The 23179-nt window shown below is 38.9% G+C and overlaps 1 protein-coding gene across 3 annotated transcripts in view; it reads right to left on the bottom strand.

Annotated features, from left to right (window-relative positions):
• Positions 1 to 9956: 9956 nt before the first annotated feature.
• The window catches only part of C6 (complement C6), an 86152-nt gene continuing 72929 nt past the window's right edge, over positions 9957 to 23179 (bottom strand). For 2 of the 3 annotated variants that reach the window (XM_082622351.1, XM_082622352.1), the window contains 2 exons: positions 19608 to 19849; positions 9958 to 10484 (listed from right to left, as the gene is read on the bottom strand). In XM_082622351.1, coding sequence (XP_082478477.1) covers positions 10309 to 10484; positions 19608 to 19849 — 418 coding nt within the window. In that variant the 3' untranslated portion in view covers positions 9958 to 10308. Of the gene's footprint in view, positions 10485 to 19607; positions 19850 to 23179 lie in introns of all 3 variants that reach the window. The other variant, XM_082622353.1, reaches the window with a different exon arrangement.

Raw genomic sequence — 23179 nt, 5'->3', positions numbered from 1 at the left:
CCAAAAATGTTTTCACCTTGAAACTCCATAAGAAAATAAAAAATCTGAAGCTCTCAAATTCCTTTTTGTTGTTTATCTTTTTATCATGGAAAATTTCAAACATACTCACAAAAGAAGAAAACATGTAATAAGGACCACACATAGGCCTTCATAAGTCTATCAACCAGCTTCAGTACTTATCAACATTTTGGTATTCTAATTTCATCTATCACTTTCCACATGAGCATTTTATTTCCTTTACTTTTCTATTGAGTGTTTTAAAAAAGTTCACAGGTGTCAAACCATTTCAGTTGTAAGTACTTTATTTTGTATCTGATATCTTTTTAAAGGTTTTAAAGTGTTATCCCTTAGGGTTTTTGATCTAGTTGTTGGAATGTAAGACAACATAAGCAAGAATTCAGTGTTTTAGGAGCACTTTCTCAAACATGGGATTTAACACCCTGCTAAGGACCCCAGAAAATGGGGCAAGTTAACTGCTGGATTGGTTATTAGAAGTCTGGAGAAAGTAGTAGCTCACGCTGAGTGAAACTGAAATGCTTGAGTTGCTGAGGCAGATTGTAGAGGAAGCAAAAAGGCTGAGGGAGTTATGCATGCTGGAGGAGATGTATTATGTGAGCTCAGGAGATCCACCAGAAGATTGCATTGCATATGTGGACCCAGAGGACACTCCACTCATTAAGACCATCTGCCCAAGAGGGGCAGCCAGTGAGGGTGCTGCTTCATTCTACTATCAGAAGAAGGCAAGGGCTTCCCTGGTGGCGCAGTGGTTGAGAGTCCACCTGCCGATGCAGGGGACACGGGTGTGTGCCCCTGTCCGGGAAGATCCCACATGCTGCGGAGTGGCTGGGCCCGTGAGCCATGGCCACTGAGAGCCTGTGCATCCGGAGCCCATGCTCTGCAACGGGAGAGGCCATGGCAGTGAGAGGCTTGCGTACCGCAAAAAAAAAAAAAAAAAAAAAAAAAATAATAATAATAAAGCTGAATAATATTCCATTGTATGTAGTATATACTACAGTTTGTTCATCCACTCATCTGCTGATGGACAATTGTAGAACCCATATCTTAATGGAAGAGTGTCAAAGATTTGCAGCAATCTCTACAACCACTACAATAACCACAGTATAAGTATAAAATCAATACATTTAGCACTGATACAGTACCATTGGCCTCTGAGTTCTTGAGTTAGACTGGCCAAGTTTGGAGTCTGTGTCTGCTTTTTATTAGGTATAGACTTTTGGCAAGTAGCTCTGGCCTCTGATCTTTAGTCTCCTCATCTCTAAATGAAGCCAATAATACCTATGTCTTAGGGTGGCTGTGAGGGCTAATAAAATACTTATGTGATGATTCTGGCACCCAGTAGTGGCTTAGTAAGCTTTAGGTCTCCCTTTCACCTCAGAGAATTAAACATGTCACTGAGTGCTCAATAGGCCTACAATTAAATACTGGTTGGTTGGGAAGATTTAGAGGTGACTTTGGTTTTCTAAGAAATAATGAAGAAATTTATTATACACTTAAATTGTTGCCTTATGAGTTCCCATTTCTGAAGGTTCATCTTCTTTTTGTTAGATGTAGGTTAAGTATCATCAACCAAGAGAGAGAATTCTCCATTTTTTAAGAACAAGTTATAGTCATTCAAAAGAAAAATGTATTATCAATCTACCAGCATCATGAAGGTACAACAAACCTAATTTCTGAATCAGGATAATTTTGGCTACAAGTAGCAGAACACCCAACTCAAAAATAGCTTAAGCTATAGAGAAATTGTATTATTTTATAACAGGAAGACCAGAAACATGGATGCTCCAGAGTTGGGTAATTCAGTGGCTCAGTGATCTCACAAGGATCCACAAAGGTTTTGGTCTAAGAGACCACAAAGGTCTCTATTGGAGCCTCTTCCATAGGTTGGCCTAGACCACAAATGGAAAACTTCTCATGGTGGCAAGATGGCTGCAGTAGTTTCAAGCATCACATTCAGACATGGCAACATTCAGAAGAGACCATCTCTTCCTATGAAGTCTTGGAGCGTGAGAAACTCCTTCTAAGAAGCCCTCCAGAAGATGCTCCTTACCGCTCATTCATCAGATTTGCATCACTTGCCCATGTCCAAACCACCCGTGGAAGGGAAATGGAACCCCATTAACTGACTTAACCCAATTGTGGTTAACTTCTTGGGTCTGGTGTTGGGACTGGCACCAGCCTCTCCTGAAATACTGGCCATTGGCTGGGAGCTGAAAAAATGTGGGAGAAAGGACAATAAATTCTACCTGCTACAGCAGCGGTCCCCAACCTTTTTGACACCAGGGACTGGCTTCATGGAAGACAATTTTTCCATGGGGTTGGCGGGCGGGGAAAGGTTCAGGTGGTAATGTGAGCAATGGGGAGCCATGGGGAGCGGCAGATGAAGCTTCGCTCCCTTGACCGCCACTCACCTCCTGCTGTGCGGCCCGGTTCCTAACAGGCTGCGGACCGGTTGGGGACCCCTGTGCTACAGTATACTAGTTAGATTTTGTTATATCCAAGCATTAGAAATTAGAATGAAAAATCCATTTTTGTATATCTGCATCATTAGCAAATGCCTGAAGTTCTTTAGAATGTAATTTTGATAAGCAAATGGCATGAAACATAATAGTTATGATTTGGTAATCAAGAAATATGAAGTAGATTTAATTAACTTTGAAATGCTTTTTAAAATAATGCATTTCTAAGAGTCTAAAAAACTTCCCAAGTATACTAAGGAGTTTGTTAAAAGTGTGTTCACCATTTTTGTATTTATGTTTCTTTATAGTCCTAGCAGGTAAACTCTCTATGTAAGAATTTATTTTCTTTTAATTTTAATTTTCCACTAAGCAATTTCTCTATAAAATGATGGATGCAATTAAGAATGTATTTAAGGGGCTTCCCTGGTGGCGCAGTGGTTGAGAGTCCACCTGCCGATGCAGGGGACACGGGTTCGTGCTCCGGTCCGGGAAGATCTCACATGCCGCGGAGTGGCTGGGCCTGTGAGCCATGGCTGCTGAGCCTGCGTGTCCGGAGCCTGTGCTCCACAATGGGAGAGGCCACAGCAGTGAGAGGCCCACGTACCGCAAAAAAAAAAAAAAAAAAAAAAAAAAAAAGAATATATTTAAGAACTAAGTATAATCTCTCCCTTTTCCTAATTTTAATTTGTTCTGTATTTTTGTCCCAAGCATACTAGTGGTTATAGGCCATGTTCACAGCAGTACAATTCCTATTTACTCAGTAATGCCCATAGGAAAACCGAGAGTCCTGGGATGCAATTTGCACAAGTGAAACAGCTCAGCTTCCCAGGTCATTATGTCATCTGTTACAGTTAACATCAGACAAGTACGCTAGGTAACAATATAACAAATATACCCCCCTACCCCAATCTCAGAAACATTTATATTTTGTTCATGCCATAGAAGTTCCATAGAAGTTCAATGGAGAATAGAGGACTCTGCTCATGTTACTGACTCAGGGACTCAGGTTGATGGGGGAGCCAGCATTTCAAATGTGCCACAGGGAAAAGGGGGCTTGGGGGAACCTTCACGCCAGCAATTACATGTTTTGTCCAGAAGCTACACATGTACTTCTAGTCATTTTATTGGTCAGAACCAATTACATGACACCCTAACCCATGGGGACCAAGAAGTACGTTCCTGCCAAGTCCCTGGGAGATGGAGAGCCAGCAACACTGGTGAGCAGCATTTTTGACAACTGCAACAATGTCCCAATGTGTATCACTGTCTTTCAATGGAAGGGGAGACGCGCCCTAAGGAACAATTAGTCCTCAATTGTTATAACCAAAATGGAAATGCTTCAGTTAGGATGGTTCTCTATACCCTGGTATGACTACAAATACAGCTTCAGCAAGGACAAAAAATCTCATCTCATGACTTGAACTGCGGTATGGCTTTTCCCTCATGTTAAGGGTCATGTTTTAAGTAAAAATGTAGCTTTTTTCAAATCTATTGTGTCACTGCATACTGGCGGGGTGGTATCAAGCAAGTAATCCTTGGAGTGTATTTCCAGCTGCCCAGTCTAATTTCCTCTTCACTTTCTAATCATGGGTCTTCTGTCCACATTACTTGATATCATAGATTGTTAGGTTTTTGATTGTAAACGTTGGGCCATCTCCATTTATTTGGTATAAAGGGTGATTCATTCTAAATAGAACTTAAAACCTTTATTGCTGACTTTGATCATTGTGGTCATGCCTGTGCAAGCACAGTGAACAAGTACATTTAATCAACTTAGTCTGAAAACTTTGTCTGAATATTTAGTCTGAATACTCCAGCCATTTCTCGCCCCTGAACAATCTAAGTCAGTCCATGGACTCTTTAATAAATCATGCTTCAATGGCAAGAATGGCAATACAGGAAGAGTCTCATGTGACAGGAAATAAAGGGAGAAGTCCAGCCACTCTTCTCCATTGGTGTTAAATAATAATAGTATTTGAATAGTTGAATGCACATTTCGTTCTAGGCTCTTTAGTAGTTGCTGTGTGTATGTATATGTGTGTGTGTGTGTATGTGTGTGTGTGTGTGTGTATATATATATATATATATATGTATATATATATACAAATATATAGTACACTCTAGCCAATCCTCAGCACAAATAGAGTGAGTTGGCTGGTATCATCCGGTTTTCATATGAGGAAACAGTCTCAGATGTTTGTCCAAGTTCAAACAGCTACTCAGTGTTTCCAACTGTAATAAAACTTTGAGAATTTAGGCTTGATATTATTTTATTAACTGTCCAGTTTTCTTTAAATTCCCTAAAGATGTTATTTGTACCTGTAATTTTTAAATAGCTTTCTATTTTGTATAATACTGATTTAATTATATCTTGAAAATCTTCCCAGTGTACTGTAAGTACGTCCAAAATCTTTGCACAATTATAGGTCTAACCCTGTGACTTAGCAGGTATTCAGACAATGCTTTAAATGAATGAATGCATCCGTGTGAGGTTCACATGTCTGGCTGAGAGTTACTACCTGCTTTACGCATGCAAATCCAGACTAGTTGAGCTGGCTTGAACTCCAAGGCCTATTTGCTATCAATTTTCTAAACAAGCAGAATTAGCTATGTGTTTTTTCTACCTAAGTAGAAGAGAAGATTTAAGAATGATTTTCTTGACTGATTATATTAACAAGTGCATGCTGAATAATATATTTAACAACAAACAACAAGAAATAATAACAAATGTGTGAGCGTGAGAACAAATCAAAATGAAAATAACTTATTAAAGTATAAATTTTGTACTGTATTTTCTAAAGTTTTTGCAACAAGCTTGTGTTACCTTCATGACTGGAATAAAAACAAAAAAGATTTTTTTAAAAATACATGCTGATTGTAGAAAATCTAGCAAATGCAGAAAAACTTAAATAAGAAAATAAAAATAACTCCAAATTCCAGAGGTTTGTTCTCCCAATCATTGTTTTTAAAGGCATGTGTATACACACAATTTACACAACTCTCAGTATATATAGTATTGCAGCCTGGTTTTTCACTTTATCATGTCCTTTAAAATCTTTTTTAAAAGATGCTTGTCAGTGGTCTCATACTGTTTCATCATATAAAGGGGACATAATTTATTATTGGATGTTTAGGCTGTGTCATTTTTTGCTATTATAAATAATGTTGTGATGAACATCTTTCTATATAAATCTTTGTGAGCATGATTTTCAATGTACTGTCCGTCCTTTGGAGTCCCTTGATTGGTGACACGTACCTCTGTTAACTGATATTTGACACATGGGACTGAAGCTGTGTAGCTAGAACTTGTTTAGAAGGCAAGTAGTGTAGCAGTGGCCTGTCTCATGCTCATAAAATAAAATGGATACAACTATAATTTTGCAGGCCATTTATTTGGTTGAGAACTGGATGCCTCACTGATTCCATGCACAATATATCCCAAAAGAATAAAGGTGACCTTGGAGACAGCCAGCCATTCAGGATCCAATTAATCAAGCCTCAGGATATTTGGTTCCCAACACCAACCAGAGCCATCATGATCTGTCAGATTCTTGTTACTCAGATTTTAGGAAGGGATGTGGGTTCTTTTTAGCTTGTGGGTGCTCTTCTGGAAACAACAGAAGATCTCAGTCTTTAACTCTAAGGAATGTTGGTTGTGGGAGTTGCAGGCTTTTGTAGAAAGAGTAACAATTTAGTCTAAAATTTAGTGAGCTTTACTGAAGACCGCCAAAAAAAAGAAATCATCATTTAAACTTGAATATCCCCCCACCAGAGGACTGGAAAAAAGCACAGTCTTAGAACTCTGTGTTTCTAGGACATCTGAGATATATATATCATCTATTTATAAAGTTCTTTAAACTGGGGTCTCATTTATTTTGTCAATATCTTGCAGAATCAACAAAAATTAAAATCCATATTAAAAAAAAGGACCTGAGTTGGTTTCCAGTTATTTAAGCTACAGGCACCAAAGCTTAGCAGTCATCTCTAATAGCCTAAGAGGATGAAGGTTTTACCTTTGATCTAGAATTTGTTTAATCTTCTAGGACAGTGCAGGAGATTCTAGGTCCAAATTCCAGGTATTTAATATGTTTCAGTTTTGCTCTCTGCTTCATGATGACAATTTTATCACTAGCTCTTAACACTTATTGTACTAAATTGCTATGTTAATATTAATGTCATATAGCTGATTTACTTTGTTATACAGCAAAAACTAACACAAGGTTGTAAAGCAATTATACTCCAATAAAGATGTTAAAAAAATATTAATGTCAAAGTGTGAAAAATTCAACTGGTAAATGGTATGTAAATTAGCCTAATGCAAACTTTAATGGATTCCTGCACTCAAAAAATCCTTTGAAACAAAGGTAACTAAAGTGGTAAAAAAGACTAACCAATGACCATTAAAAGGGAAGATTGCTACAAGTTAAAGAATAAAATACTTTAAAGCAAACAAGCAAGCTTGACTGATTTTAATCAAACAATATGAATGCAATAGCTGGTATAAACCTTTGATTATATTATGGGGTATAAACAGGAAACATTTTTTCCCCAATCACAGTGCTGTGAGTTGAATTGTGTCTGCAGTAAAAGATAAATTGAAGTCCAACCCCTGGTACCTGCGAATGTAAACCTATTTAGAAATAGGGTCTTTGCAGATGTAATCTAATTACAATGAGGTCATTAGAGTGGACCCTAATCCAACAAGGCTGCTCTCCTCATAAGATAATGCACATTTGGGCAGACAGACATACACAGAAGGAAGGCAATGAAGGTGACCATGAGGTGATGGAGGCAAAGACTGGAGTGATGCATCTACAAACCAAGGAATGGCAAGGATTTCTGGCAAACACGAAAAGCCAGAAGAGGCAGGGAAGAATCCTCTCCTAGAGTCTTCAGAAGGAACGTGGCCTGGTGGACAGTTTGATTTCAGATTTCTGGCCTCCAGAACTGTGAGACAATATGTTTCTGTTATTTTAAGCCATGCAGGTTGTGGTACTTTGTTATGGTAGCCCCAGCAAGCTAATAATAGTCATGGTTTTCTCTAGGTTCTGCCAAATCCCTGTCTTCTCTTGCCTCAATTAAGGCTGAGACAGATCACATGGATTGCTGGTTAGTCACTATTTTTAAAAGTCAGTCCAGTTTAAGTCTCTAATCTTATATTCAATTTACATCTCATCTCTTTCCCCACCTCCAGTGTCAGCCAGGCTTCTGGGTCAGAGGACTTGGGGTAGGGAAGGGATGAGGATTGTTCTTGCAAATTTCCTACCCCTCATAGAAGTGATGGAGAGGCATGTCTCATTCTAGGACACCTTGTCCCCTGCATCTGCTGGGTCTGGTGTTGGAAGGAAGTGGACTCAGAGAGATGGCAGGAGTCAGTGATGGGGTGTCCCTTTTGGTCTTGTTCTCAGTGAATCTGGTTCTATGTTATTGGTGGCCCCTGTGTTTCCATGGGGTGGTGTTTGCTTTTCTCCTACCAACACTGTCCCCCAGAACTTCCTGTGAGAGAGGCAGCTGAGTCTCCATTTGGTGCTTTCCATAGGTTCATGTCCAAGATGCAGGGTGGCCTCAGAGCGCCTGCTTTTCCTCTTCTCTCTGCTCCTTCCTAGGGAGCCATGGGAACCACCAAAGTTCTTCAGTCTTTCCGTACACCTTGGGACTGAGATGGAGAAAGGGCTGCACCCATCTTTTTCCGTCATGCCACAGCACTCCCTTGTCACCCTGGAAACGTTGCAGACCACTCTGTCAGCATCCTGCCTTCAGCATGCCCTAGGCAGGAAGTGGTCTTGTGCTCCTGTAAGAGAGAACTCTCCCAGTGAGAATCCATGCCTCCCAGAAACTCCTCCAGCAACCTGCTCACCAGTGGCAGCTCTAAGGTTCCACAGCCTCCAGCCACCGAGGGCAGCACTGTATATCCTGGATGTAGGTGCCCTAACAAATGATTCTTTCAAGGCTTTGGTTGCCTGGCTTCAGTGGATACTTACAGCATCCTCCTCCTCCTCACCAAGGAGAAGAAAAGGACTTGAGGGAGATAACAGGACTCTTACTATGAGCACTACCTTCCTGCGCCTGCAGATCCCTATGGCTTCCCTCCCACCCCTAGTCCTGCTGTATAGCCCGGAAACATGTGGAGCTAGTGAGAGTCGTCAGTCCTGAGCAAAGTGTCTTGACTCAGTTGGTGGTGGTTCTCCTTTGAATGTGGGAATATTTCATGCCTAAACTTTGCCCTCACTTTGGCGTCTTGGGAGTGCTGAGGGCGCGAAGCTTACAAGAGTGGCCTGCATCATTTTTGTAGTGAGAAAGGTGTAGGGTGGCATGACTGGAGAAAAGATGCATCACTGACTCCTGGGCAAAGACTGATTCCCACTCAATTGCCGTTACACCAGGAAAATGTGTTTTCTCTTTCTTGGTTTTTCCCTTCCTCATACTTAGCCTTTGATATTCCAAGATGTTTTATATTTTTGCTAAGATCTTATGATTAATGAGATGGAAGAGTGAGATTTAATGTATAAGGTCTAAAGAGGGTGCAGCCAGATGGCTGTGACTCATAGACCCCTTCCATTAACTAGGCATCCCAGTGAGTTTTAGAGGAAGGGAATCTGCTTCCACTTACCTGCTTGGAGATTGGCTGGCTAAAGTTTTGAGATCATTATTTTAGTAGTTGTATTAGCTGTTTGATGACTCAATTTCTAGGCTAAGTGTTCTCACAACGCGACACCCCTGATCATCATGAGCAGTCCCATGTGGAAAGTTGCTAGAAATACAGATTCTGAGGCCCCACCCCAGAACTATTGAACCAGAAACTGGGGCTAAGTCTCAGGCATCTATATTAACAAGTGCTCCAAGCGATTCCAATGCACACTTATGTTTGAGAACTGCTGTTCCAAAGATGTTTCTCTTCCCCAATTCAAAATGATACTCTAAGAAGTGGGTGTCTACTTGGTATGGCCTAATACGAAAGATATGCCTTACCTTAAAAATTATTCCTTTGAAATTCTCTTATGATTTTCCATCCATCACATACTTTAACTTAAAAACTTTCTGATGTGCTTTAGCTGAGGCAAAGAGAGTTTCCTAAGGAGAAAACTCCAGAAGTTTATTAACTACTTTAAGCAAGACAACTTCCACTTGAGTCCAATCATCTTTTCTGTGATACTTTTTAACTATAGAATATTTCCTCGTGTAAGACGAGGATTAAGGATGGGACTTACCTTTCCCTGCATTATCTTCTCCATAGCAATTGTTACCATCAAACATACTATATATTTTATTTGCTTATTTTATGTTCTGTATGTCTTCCTCTACATGAATATGAGCTTTATGAAGGCAAGGGCTTTTGTATGTTTTAGTCACTGCTGATTCCCCAGCACCTTAAACAGTACTGGGAACATTGTAGACATTCACAATTATTTGTTGAGTGAATGCATGAAGGTTGGGTTTCAAGAATGTGTTCTACAAGTTGTTGTAGATTTCTATGCTTATTGATTCATTGAAGAAAATTACAGTTTTTGTTCTGATTTCTACTTGTCAGGATGCTTAATACCACAGGCTTCATAAGGTCCTCAGAAGTCCCATCATTTTAGTGCAACATGAACAGAAGAATTTATTAGATTGATGTGGAAGTTATTACCTAGGGGTGTGCTACAGAACATCATGGATGGGAACTGGACAGGGGAGAAGACACGGGAGGCAGGGAGAACAATAATGTGAAACAAACACAAAAGGATTTATGTTGGTAACTCCTGGATATGACAGTCTGCTGTTGGTTCAAGAGTGTCCTTTTGTAGGGATTATTTTGGGGCAGTAAATCTGTTTATCAGTAACTGTGTTAGGTCTAACACCTCCCAGGATGCAGTATTTCCACTTTCCTGTTGGCACACCTGACAGCTCCTACTTCACAGATGTTCACTGTTCTCCCGCTCATTGATGATCCCATTTTGACGCAGAAGAGCTCGTTTCCACTCTTGAAGCACTGGGAGGGCAATAGGCAGACACACTTGGAGGTGGCAGCTGCAATGAGAGAGACAGTGTGACTCACCACAGTGCTTTAGGGCTTGATTTTACCTAACTTGTCCCCAGAGCAGTGAGCACTTTGTTGGCAATGAGTGAGAATGCTAGAACAAAGGCAATGACCCAACTGTGGCTGAATGGAGTGATCTGGGTATAAGAGAGGAGAGGGCACTGGTAAGTCAGTAAGATGCAAAAGCTGGGCTACCTCTGACACCTCCCTCTCACTCACTGCCCACATCCAATCAATCCATTTCCACAATGTCTTCAGTCTGTCCTTCATGTTCTTTTCTCATTGGCACCACCTGGGAACACTTATATAGGGTATCATTTATTGAGCCTGCACCATGAAACCACACACTATGCCAAGTGCTTTGTGTGCTTTATTTTATTTAATTCTCACAATAAACATATGAACTATATGGCATTATACTAATTCTACAGATGAAGAAACTCAGCTCAGAGAGGTTAAGTGATACGCCTATGGTCCCACAATTAGTAAGTGATAGAGGCATATTTTAAATCATGAATGACTCACAAGCCTGAACTCTTTTAACATAACTCTGTGTCATATTTTAAATTTCTTTCTAGAATATTCCTGGGTTATGACTAGAGATCTGGATTTTTAATAAGCAGTTAAATTAGATGATACTTTTATAAGGCCTGGTTTTAAAACCACCCCAACACTTCATAATTCATATAAATCTTGTGTTCATGAAAGAGTTTTAAAATGATCATTTAGGGGTAAAGTTACCAAAGCCAAGCATATTATACCAGTTTTAAGTAAATGGATATAGGCTCATTTATACACACGTATGTTTTAGTCAAAGTTCAAGGTCCTCCACAGATGGTCTCAACATCCCTTCGCAACATTATCTTTTCTGCTTTCTCCATCCCAGGTAGAGTGACTTCCTCTCTCTTTCCCAAGCAAGACCCTGAAGGTGTTCCAGGTTGTGTGCTTTGCCCACACTAGCCCCTTCCTTTGCCGGACTGATGTGCTGTATTCAGTTCCCCACATGTCCGCTGTGTACAAGCCTCTCCTCCTTCATGAAGCATTTTATAGCCACGTACCCCCACTGATGTTTCCTTTAAATAAACCTTAATGGTGTAAATTTGTCAGCACTACCTCTGATTTTTTTATACTTTCTTGTTAGTTAGCTTTTCATATGTCTTTCTCCCAAGACAGTTATAAGTGCTTTGTTAGAGAGCAGTAACTATGGTTCCTCCATCTGTTTATCCTATTCAGTTGTTAACAAGGTGCTCAATTAATTCTGCTTCATCAATTGATTTTAATTCTGAATTTGAGGGTGCAGGTATAAGTATTCAAAAAGAAATGTATTTGGTGGATCTGTGATAATATATGTTGCCAAAATATCTGAGTCAGCCTGAGAATCAGGCTGTAGCCTCTTTGGGGCAGGTATCAGTTCTTTCCCATGTGTCTCAACTGATGGGAGAAAATAGGGAAAGGGAATGGGGAGATGATCATTAAATGTATAAGCTTCCTGGCCTCAGTAGGAAATAGTTCATGAAAAGGCGTGAATTTCCCCTTTACACATTTGCCAATCAGCTAGATAATTCTAGTTGGGGAGAGTCTTGCTTGTTGTTGGAAACTATAGTGTTTGGTGAAGGACAGGAGACTGTTCTACCTCTAGAGAGGATGTCAGTTCCCCAGGCTTCTGGAAAGGCCACGGTCACCACTCTTGTAGTATGGTTATAGCTTAAATACTCTTAGCAAGATGATTTTCAGATTATTAGCATGAAAAGGCCCTTCCTGCCACCTCCACTAATTCATGTTTCCATCCTTATGAAACCCTTCCTGGCCAGAAGGTATTTATCTCTCTTACTGCTCTTGTCACATACTGTCTTGTATTAAAGTTATTCATGTAATCATTTGAAAAACTGTGAAAATTAACTCCCCAAACTGAACAATTTGAGGGTACAAAGCTCCTTTTTCATCACACCTCTCACCTTATTATGTACAGTGACTTTGGCATATTGGATACTAAATGGATGTTTATTGAATACATTTTCCCTCCTGTTGGTTGATGCTGGATATTTTTGAAATTTAGATAAATCATTTCATAGCTATAAAAGTAGGCTCCTTAGGAAGGCTTCTGTATTCTAAGTTTTGCAAAGTGAACTTCATGTTACTTTAGAGTTCCATTTTAAACATTTTCTCATTTCTTTCTTTATAGAGAAGGAAAAGAGTAACAAAGTAGTACACAATGTAATCAAGAACACAACTTAATCAAGGTGACATTCAATTCAACTCAAAATTAGTAATATCCCAATTTGCCATGAGTGGTTTGGGTATAAAATACATCTTTAGTTTCCTCTATTTATAAATGCTGTGGTTTGTACATTGACTCTGTTCTGTAGTGCTACAGGAACAGAAATTCTGTGACACTGACTTTTGCTCACCAACTAAGAAGGCTGGCAGAGGCAGACCATATCTTTAGGGGGAAAAAGGCTTTCAGTTTTCTAACTGTGTGTAGGATCAAAGGATATTTTATTGATTGATTGATTGATTGATTGCGGTACGCGGGCCTCTCACTGTTGTGGCCTCTCCCGTTGTGGAGCACAGGCTCCGGACGCACAGGCTCAGCGGCCATGGCTCACGGGCCTAGCCGCTCCACGGCACGTGGTATCTTCCTGGACCAGGACACGAACCCGTGTCTCCTGCATCGGCAGGTGGACTGTCAACCACTGTGCCACCAGGAAAGCCCCAAAGGATATTTTAAATGACTTAAATCTCTTATTAAGAAATGTTCATGTTTTAGTATGACTACCCCAAGACATTCTGCTAACTTGACCAGTACTGGTAAGGATTCTTATGTTGTTTTTTTTTTCTCAAGGTAACAGTAGTTTTTTTTTTTTAAATTGCACACATGTCTATAAACCTAATAAATAGGTTTTCTCTATTTTTTTATATAGTAGGTTCTTATAAGTCATCAATTTTATACACATCAGTGTATACATGTCAATCCCAATCACCCAGTTCATCACACCACCCCCCCACCCCCCCGCGGCTTTCTGCCCTTCGTGTCCATATGTTTGTTCTCTACATCTGTGTCTCTATTTCTGCCTTGCAAATCGGTTCATCTGTACCATTTTTCTAGGTTCCACATATATGCATTAATATACAATATTTGATTTTTGCTTTCTGACTTACTTCACTCTATATGACAGTCTCTAGATCCATCCACGTATCAAAAAATGACCCAATTTTGTTCCTTTTTATGGCTGAGTAATATTCCATTGTATATATGTACCACATCTTCTTTATCCATTCGTCTGTTGATGGGCATTTAGGTTGTTTCCATGACTGGGTTACTGTAAATAGTGCTTCAATGACCATTGGTGTGCATGTGTCTTTTTGAATTGTGGTTTTCTCTGGTTATATGCCCAGTAGTGGGATTGCTGGATCATATGGTAATTCTATTTTTAGTTTTTTAAGGAACCTCCATACTGTTCTGCATAGTGGCTGTATCAATTTACATTCCCACCAACAGTGCAAAAGGGTTCCCTTTTCTCCACACTCTCTCCAGCATTTGTTGTTTGTAGATTTTCTGATGAAGCCCATTCTAACCGGTGTGAGGTGATACCTCACTGTAGTTTTGATTTGCATTTCTCTAATAAATAGTGATGATAAGCAGCTTTTCATGTGCTTCTTGGCCATCTGTATGTCTTCTTTGGAGAAATGTCTATTTAGGTCTTCTGCCTATTTTTGGATTGGGTTGTTTATTTTTTTAATATAGAGCTGCATGAGCTGTTTATGTATTTTGGAGATTAATCCTTTGTCCGTTGATTCATTTGCAAATATTTTCTCCCATTCTGAGGGTTGTCCCTTTGTCTTGTTTATGGTTTCCTTTGCTGTGCAAAAGCCTTTAAGTTTCATTAGGGCCCATTTGTTTATTTTTGTTTCTATTTCCATCACTCTAGGAGGTGGATTAAAAAAGATCTTGCTATGATTTATGTCAAAGAGTGTTCTTCCTATGTTTTCCTCTAAGAGTTTTATAGTGTTCGGTCTTACATTTAGGTCTCTAATCCATTGTGACTGTATTTTTGTGTATGGTGTTAGGGAATGTTCTAATTTCATTCTTTTGTATGTAGCCATCCAGTTTCCCCAGCACCACTTATTGAAGAGACTGTCTTTTCTCCATTGTATATCCTTGCATCCATTGTCATAGATTAGTTGACCATAGGTGCATGGGTTTACCTCTGGGCTTCCTATCTTTTTCCATTGATCTATGTTTCTGTTTTTGTGCCAGTACCATATTGTTGATTACTGTAGCTTTGTAGTATACTCTGAAGTCAGGGAGTCTGATTCCTCCAGCTGTTTTTTCCCCTCAAGACTGCTTTGGCTATTCGGGGTCTTTTGTGTGTCCATACAAATTTTAAGATTTTTTGTTCTAGTTCCATAAAAAATGCCATTGGTAATTTGATAGGGATTGAACTGAATGTGTAGATTGCTATGGGTAGTAGAGTTATTTTCACAATATTGATTCTTCCAATCCAAGAACATGGTATACCTCTCCATCTGTTGGTATCATTATTAATTTCTTTCATCAGTGTCTTATAGTTTTCTGCATACAGGCCTTTTGTCTCCTTAGCTAGGTTTATTCCTAGGTATTCTATTCTTTTTGTTGCAATGATAAATGGGAGTGTTTCCTTAATTTCTCTCTAAGATTTTTCATCATTAGTGTATAGGGATGCAAGAGATTTCTGTGCATTAATTTTGTATCCTGCAACTTTACCAAATTCATTGATTAGCTCTAGTAGTTTTCTGGTGGCATCTTTAGCATTCTCTATGTATCATGTCACCTGCAAACAGTGACAGTTTTACTTCTTCTTTTCCAATTTGTATTCCTTTTATTTCTTTTTCTTCTCTGATTGACGAGGCTAGGACTTCCAAACCTATGTTGAATAATAGTGGTGAGAGTGGACATCCTTGTCTTGTTCCTGATCTTGGAGGAAATGCTTTCAGTTTTTTACCATTGAGAATGACGGCTGCTATGGGTTTGTCATATATGGCCTTTATTACATTGAGGTAGATTCCCTCTATGCCCACTTTCTGGAGCGTTTTTGTCATAAATGGGTGTTGAATTTTGTCAAAAGCTTTTTCTGCATCTATTGAGATGATCATATGGTTTTTATTCTTCAGTTTGTTAATATGGTGTGTCACATTGATTGATTTGCATATATTGAAGAATCCTTGCATCCCTGTGATAAATCCTACTTGATCATGGTCTATGATCCTTTTAATGTGTTGTTGGATTCTGTTTGCTAGTGTTTTGTTGAAGATTTTTACATCTATATTCATCAGTGACATTGGTCTGTAATTTTCTTTTTTTGTAGTATCTTTGTCTGCTTTTGGTATCAGGGTGATTGTCACCTCATAGAATGAGTTTGAGAGTGTTCCTTCCTCTACAATTTATTGGAAGAGTTTGAGAAGGATGGGTGTTAGCACTTCTCTAAATGTTTGATAGAATTCACCTGTAAAGCAGTCTGGTACTGGACTTTTGTTTATTGCAAGATTTTTAATCACAGTTTCAATTTCATTACTTGTGATTAGTCTGTTCATATTTTCCGTTTCTTCCTGGTTAAGTCTTCAAAGGTTATTGCTTTCTAAGAATTTGTCCATTTCTTCCAGGTTGTCCATTTTATTGTCATAGAGTTGCTTGTAGTAGTCTCTTAGGATGCTTTTTATTTATGTGGTGTCTGTTGTAACTATCCTTTGTCATTTCAAATTTTATTGATTTGAGTCCTCTCTCTCTTTATCTAGATGAGTCTGGCTAATGGTCTATCTATTTTGTTTATCTTCTCAAAGACACAGCTTTTAGTTTTATTGACCTTTGCTATTGTTTTCTTTGTTTCTATTTCATTTATTTCTGCTCTGATCTTTATGCTTTCTTTCCTTCTGCTAACTTTGGGTTTTGTTTGTTCTTCTTTCTCTGGTTCCTTTAGGTGTAAGGTTAGATTGTTTATTTGAGATTTTTCTTGTTTCTTGAGGTAGGCTTGTATAGTTATAAACTTCCCTCTTAGAACTGCTTTTGCTTCATCCCATAGGTTTTGGATCATCGTGTTTTCATTGTCATTTGTCTCTAGGTATTTTTTTATTTCTTCTTTGATTTCTTCGGTGATCTCTTGGTTACTTAGTAACTTAGTGTTTAGCCTCCATGTGTTTGTGTTTTTTACGTTTTTTCCCCTGTAATTCATTTCTAATCTCATAGCATTGTGGTCAGAAAAGATGCCTGATATGGGTTCATTTTTCTTAAATTTACTGAGGCTTGATTTGTGACCCAACATGTGATCTATCCTGGAGAACGTTCTGTGCGCACTTGAGAAGAAAGTGTAATCTGTGGTTTTTGGATGGAATGTCCTATAAATATCAATTAAATCTATCTGGTCTATTGTGTCATTTAAAGCTTCTGTTTCCTTTTTTATTTTCATTTTGGATGATCTGTCCATTGGTGCATATGAGGTGTTAAAGTCCCTAACTATTATTGTGTTACTGTTGATTTCCTCTTTTACAGCTGTTAGCAGTTGCCTTATGTATTGAAATGCTCCTGTGTTGGGTGCATATATAACTGTTATATCTTCTTCTTGAATTGATCCCTTGATCATTATGTAGTGTCCTTCCTTGTCTCTTGTAACATTCTTTATTTTAAAGTCTATTTTATCTGATAGGAGTAGCACTACTCCAGCTTTCTTTACATATAAAAGAATGAAATTAGAGCACTCCCTAACACCATAAACAAAAATAAACACTAAATAGATCAGAGACCTATATGTAGGACCAGACAGTATAAAACTCTTAGAAGAATACATAGGCAGAACACTCTTTGACATAAATCACAGCAAGATCTTTTTTGATCCACCTCGTAGAGTAATGGAAATAAAAACAAAAATAAGCAAATGGGACCTAATGAAACTTAAAAGCTTTTGCAAAGCAAAGTACAAACAAGATGAAAAGACTACCCTCAGAATGGGAGAAAATATTTGCCAGTGAGTCAATGGACAAAGGATTAATCTCTAAAATATATAAACAGCTCATTCAGCTCAATATTAAAAAAAAACAAATAACACAATCCAAAAATGAGCAGAAGACCTAAATAGACATTTCTCCAAAGAAGACATACAGATGGCCAATAAGCACATGAAAAGCTGCTCAGCATCACTAATTAGTAGAGAATTTCAAATCAAAACTACAATGAGGTGTCACCTCACACCAGTTAGAATGTGCATCATCAGAAAATCTACAAACAACAAATGCTGGAGATGGTTTGGAGAAAAGGGAACTCTCTTTCACTGTTGGTGGGAATGTAAATTGATACAACCACTATGGAGAACAGTATGGAGGTTCCTTAAAAAACTAAAAACAGAATTACCATATGACCCAGCAATCCCACTACTGGTCATATATGCAGAGAAAACCATAATTCAAAAAGACACATGCACACCAATGTTCATTGCAGCACTATTTACAATAGCCAGGTCATGGAAGCAACCTAAATGCCCATCGCCAGATGAATTGATAAAGACAAGTGGTACATATATACAATGGAATATTACTCAGCCATAAAAAGGAACGAAACTGGGTCATTTGTAGAGACATGGATGAATCTAGAGACTGTCATACAGAGTGAAGTAAGTCAGAAAGAGAAAAACAAAATCATATATTAACGCATATATGTGGAACCTACAAAAATGGTACAGATGAACCAGTTTGCAGGGCAGAAATTGAGACACAGAAGTAGAGAGCAAACATATGGACACCAAGGGGGGAAAGCGGTGGGGGGTGGTTGTGGTGGTGTGATGAATTTGGAGATTGGGATTGACTTATATACACTAATATGTATGAAATGGATAACTAATAAGAACCTGCTGTATAAAAAAATAATTAAAATTAATTAAATAAAAGAAAATTTTGTGGCAGAATAACATTATGACATGGGAATAGTTTCATGATATATTTAGTGAAAAATAGCAATATATAAAATAAGATGTAGTAGATGATCCTATTTTTAAAAAAACTTGTAATATAATCAATGCCACCCCTGAGGTGTGTGAGGCCTCAGGGACATTTTTTTTTTTTTTTTTTTTTTTTTGCTGTATGCGGGCCTCCCACCGCCGTGGCCTCTCCCGCTGTGGAGCACAGGCTCCGGACGCACAGGCCCAGCGGCCATGGCCCACGGGCCCAGCCGCCCCGCGGCATATGGAATCCTCCCAGACCGGGGCACGAACCCGTATCCCCTGCACCGGCAGGCGGACTCCCAACCACTGCGCCACCAGGGAGGCCCAGGGACATTTTTTTAATGGGGTGCCTCTTTATATAAATGATTAAAGTCACTTCAAATTAGTGTCACACCATCTTAGCTGTCTGATCTCAAGCAATTTGGAGAAAGACTACCTTGCTGGCCAGTGGCTCACCAGAATTCTCTCTGGGAACGAGGTCTAGCTGTGAGTGAGGGATGACTCTACAGGTGGAGTCCCAGAGCTCCTTGGAACATCTGGTTGACCCCATGCCTCATGGGGGAGAGAAGCAGGAGAGAGTAGGAGAATGTCCCACAAGGAAGAAACAGGGCCTGGGCCCATGAGGGACTGTGTGTGGGCTCAAGACATCCTGCCTATATAACCCTGTCAGCCTGAAGTGATTCCAGGCACTGCAAGAGGACTTCAAAAAATTTGAGACAGATGCTTCTGGTAATTGGTATCCATGTCCAGGCTCAGGGCACTGTACCTACGCTGGCCCCAGCTGGTTCCAATTGCCAGAGGAAACTTAGACAATTTTGATAAAGGCCCTCCAAAACTGGGGATGGGGAAGAAGTGTACCTAAAGCATAGATCAGGATGGGTGTTCTTCTTACTGGGGTCTAAGGGTGGGACTGATTATGTATGTGCAGAAAAAGATAGGAGAGATTTACACCAAACTTGTGGGTGGGCTGGGTTCTACTTTTCCCTTCTATTTCAATCAATTCATAAATTTTTTTTACAATGAAAAGAATTATTTTTGATTAAGGAAAGGTTATTTTAAAGAAAGAATGTATAAATGCAAGTAAGATATACTAGCTGAGATGAAGGTTAAGTGAGAGCTTTTCCAGTATGGGTCACTGCTGGAGCTTACCTGAACATTTTTCCCAGTCATAGCAGGTGTCATAGCCACAGGATTCTTTCTTTGTGCTACTGGATGAAAGTTTTGTCCTTTCAAGGCCCCATTCTAGCTGTGGACCATCTTGGCATGAACCAATATGTAGAAAATGGAGTTGCTGATTGTTTAAACATTTCTCGGCCAAAAACTTACAAGTGGTTGAAGTAAAGTGATGACTGGAGCGTGTATCAAGCACACAGATATCTTCTGAATAAAAGCTGTCCAAGAGAGGAAAGCAAGCATTTATATATGAAGACTAGAAAAGAAGAGATGGCATGTAGCCAACACATATGTTAACTTACCACTTAGCTATTCTTTCCCCCAATTTCTCTCCTTTCAGGCTCTCATTTTATCTGGCATGAACTGGGATTCCTCTTTCTAAAATTTCATTTTAAGCATGGTACTACTCCCAATTGCCTTCAAATTAAAGTCTGAATTATTAAATTCTGATGATCAAAATCTTCCATATTTTGATCCAATCAACTTTTCTTTCTAGAATCATTTTCCCATCCTCCTTAATCCCTCTTTATCATCTGAAAAATTGACAACTTTCTAAACTAATAAGATTATTGTTCCTTTGCTACCATGCCAAGCCCTACTCAATCAATGTCATATTGTCTCTCCTCTCTGCCTATTGGCATCCAGATCATTTCCTGGCTACATTTTGAAGCTAATCCTGATCGACCTAGCCGATGGTAGACTGTACCTCCTCTGAACACTTTTTAACACTTATTAATTGTAATACAAGAGTCTTATATATAATTATACATATAATTATATATATTATATATAATTATATATATATTATATGTATAATTATATATATATAATTATATATTATATATAATTATATAGCTTTGTAAGTGTATTTGTATTGTGGTTAAGAGCATGAGCTTTTAAGTCAATTAATCCCTGGGTAACTTGCTAAATCTGAGTAAATGGATGGGTCCTGCTAACAAAAGTTTAGCCATAGTCCTTCTCTTACTGAGAGGACAAGAACGCCTTGATTACTCCAAATATGAGTTTCTTCTCTAATGTCAACTTTAGAGTTAACAATCAGTGCACCAGTATGTAAAATTGTTTCCAGGAACTGAAGCCCATAGCTGAGAACAAAAGGCCACTTTCTGAGAACTTAAGCTGTGGGGTCAGCCATTCTCACAAACATCCTCAATGCCATATAAAAAGAGGACTGAGGAGTATAGAAAGGGGCTAAAGAGGTAGGACTGAACTGAAATTCAGACAGTTCCAGAGGACAGTCTGTATTCTCATGGTTGGGTATTGCAAAGATAAAGATAGAAGTTTCCTCTGGGTTAAATGGACAATGGGAACATTTTAAGTACTCCTTAGAAGGCCATTTGCTGGGTGAGGGGATCCCAGCTGCAAGAAGCTCATACAAAGTGGACCACTTGTGGTTAATACTGAGGAGGTTAGATAGAGCCATCTTTGGGTTGAATTCTACCAGTGGAATGTTACAGAAAAAGACCCTGTAGTGTTCTCATAAATAAATAAACAAACAAATTAATGTGTCCCTACAAGTGTTTGTTCACTTGTAGCTCAGAGGAATGTGGGAGCGAATCAGTGTTAAAAGTGAAAAAAAAAAGTTGATGCAAAGAAATAGAAGAAAAATTTAAAAGTAACAATTATGGACACACAGTTTTAAAGATGAAAATTGTCTTAGAACAGTCTGTGTTGTTTAAAATATATATTTCAAAGCAAAAAAACGTGAAATATCGCAGCTGGGCACAGTCTGTTGGCTTCCTACTCCATCATTCATTCTCTCCCTCAGTCATGTAACTCTAATTTTATTCAAAAAAGCTTTTGCTTCCAGCCAAAAAACTGCATTTCATAGCCTCCCTTGCAGGTCCACCGGGCCATGTGAATAAGAGAAGGGTAATGAGATGGACACCATGATAATTTTCCCAGGAACTCTCCTTAAAAAGAGAGACTGTGTCCATTTCTGGTCTTCCTTCCTTTGTACTCCAGCAGGGAAGTCTTGGATCATGAAATAAATTTAAGAATGTCAAAAGAGAAAATTTACTTTGATAAAAAGAAATAAATAAGTAAAGTATCAGTTATACTTCAAGGAAAAATAAATTATGAATATTAGATTTAAAAAAGATGAATGGCAGAACAGAAAGCAGGAAGGAGCAGCAGTCCTATCTGAAATGAGAGAATCACCAGACCATCCCTAGACTGCCTTCCGCTGCATTTATTTTGTGAGATAGAGAAACAAAACTTTACCTTAAGCTAATGTTATTTCAGATTAAATTTCCCTGAAAGTAGCCCTTAAATTAATAAGCACCCTCGACATGCCAGGGTTAGTTCATGTAAAAAAAGGCAGTTATAACATCAGAGAGTCGTGGCAGCCATATAAGGATATATCATTTTTCATCAAGCTCTCTGCCACCACATGAAAGACTAATCTCACAAAGGGATGTGTGTGCGCATGTGTGTGTGTGTGTGAAGTCCATGCTCACACCTCTTTCTCTACTCCAAGCTTTTGGAGGCACAAACTTGCCCTATATTTAGGGGGAAAAGAAAGGCTTTGATATACATGAGTTTGATTTTAAACTGGACAGGAATGAGTTTTTATCATCAGAATGAGACTATTTTTTTAAAAAACATCTTTATTGGAATATAATAGCATTACAATGTTGTGTTAGTTTCTGCCATATAACAAAGTGAATCAGCTATACGTATACATATACCCCTGTACCCCCTCTCTCTTGCCTCTCCCTCCCACCCTCCCTACCCCATCCTTCTAGATGGTCACAAAGCACAGAGCTGATCTCCCTGGGCTATGCGGCTGCTTCCCACTAGCTATCTATTTTACATTTGGTAGTGTATCTATGTCCATGCCACTCTCTCACTTCGTCCCAGCTTAACCTTCCCCCTCCACGTGTCCTCAAGTACATTCTCTACGTCTGAATCTTTATTCCTGCTCTGTCCCTAGGTTCTTCAGAACCTTTAAAAAAAATTTTTTTTAGATTCCGTATATATGTGTCAGCATGTGGTATTTTTCTCTTTCTGACTTACTTAACTTTGTATGACAGACTCTAGGTCCATCCACCTCACTACAAAAAACTCAATTTCATTTCTTTTTATGGCTGAGTAATATTCCATTGTATATATGTGCCATATCTTCTTTATCCATTCATCTGTTGATGGACACTTAGGTTGCTTCCTTTTCCTGGCTATTGTAAATAGAGTTGCAATGAACATTGTGGTACATGACTCTTTTTGAATTATGGTTTTCTCAGGGTATATGCTCACTAGTGGGATTGCTGGGTCATATGGTAGTTCTATTTTAGTTTTTTAGGACCCTCTATACTGTTCTCCATAGTGGCTGTATCAATTTACATTCCCACCAACAGTGCAAGAGGGCTCCCTTTTCTCCAGACCCTCTCCAGGATTTGTTGTTTGTAAATTTCTTGATGATGACCATTCTGACCTGTGTGAGGTAAGGCCTCATTATAGTTTTGATTTGCATTTCTCTGATGATCAGTGATGTTGAGCATCCTTTCATGTGCTTGTTGGCAATCTGTATA

Source organism: Mesoplodon mirus (assembly GCF_964341445.2).
Source record: "Mesoplodon mirus genome assembly, chromosome: 5".
In the NCBI taxonomy this organism is placed as follows: Eukaryota; Metazoa; Chordata; class Mammalia; order Artiodactyla; family Ziphiidae; genus Mesoplodon; species Mesoplodon mirus.
The sequence above is the reverse complement of the archived record's forward strand: the minus strand, read 5'-3'. Positions and strand labels throughout refer to the sequence as shown.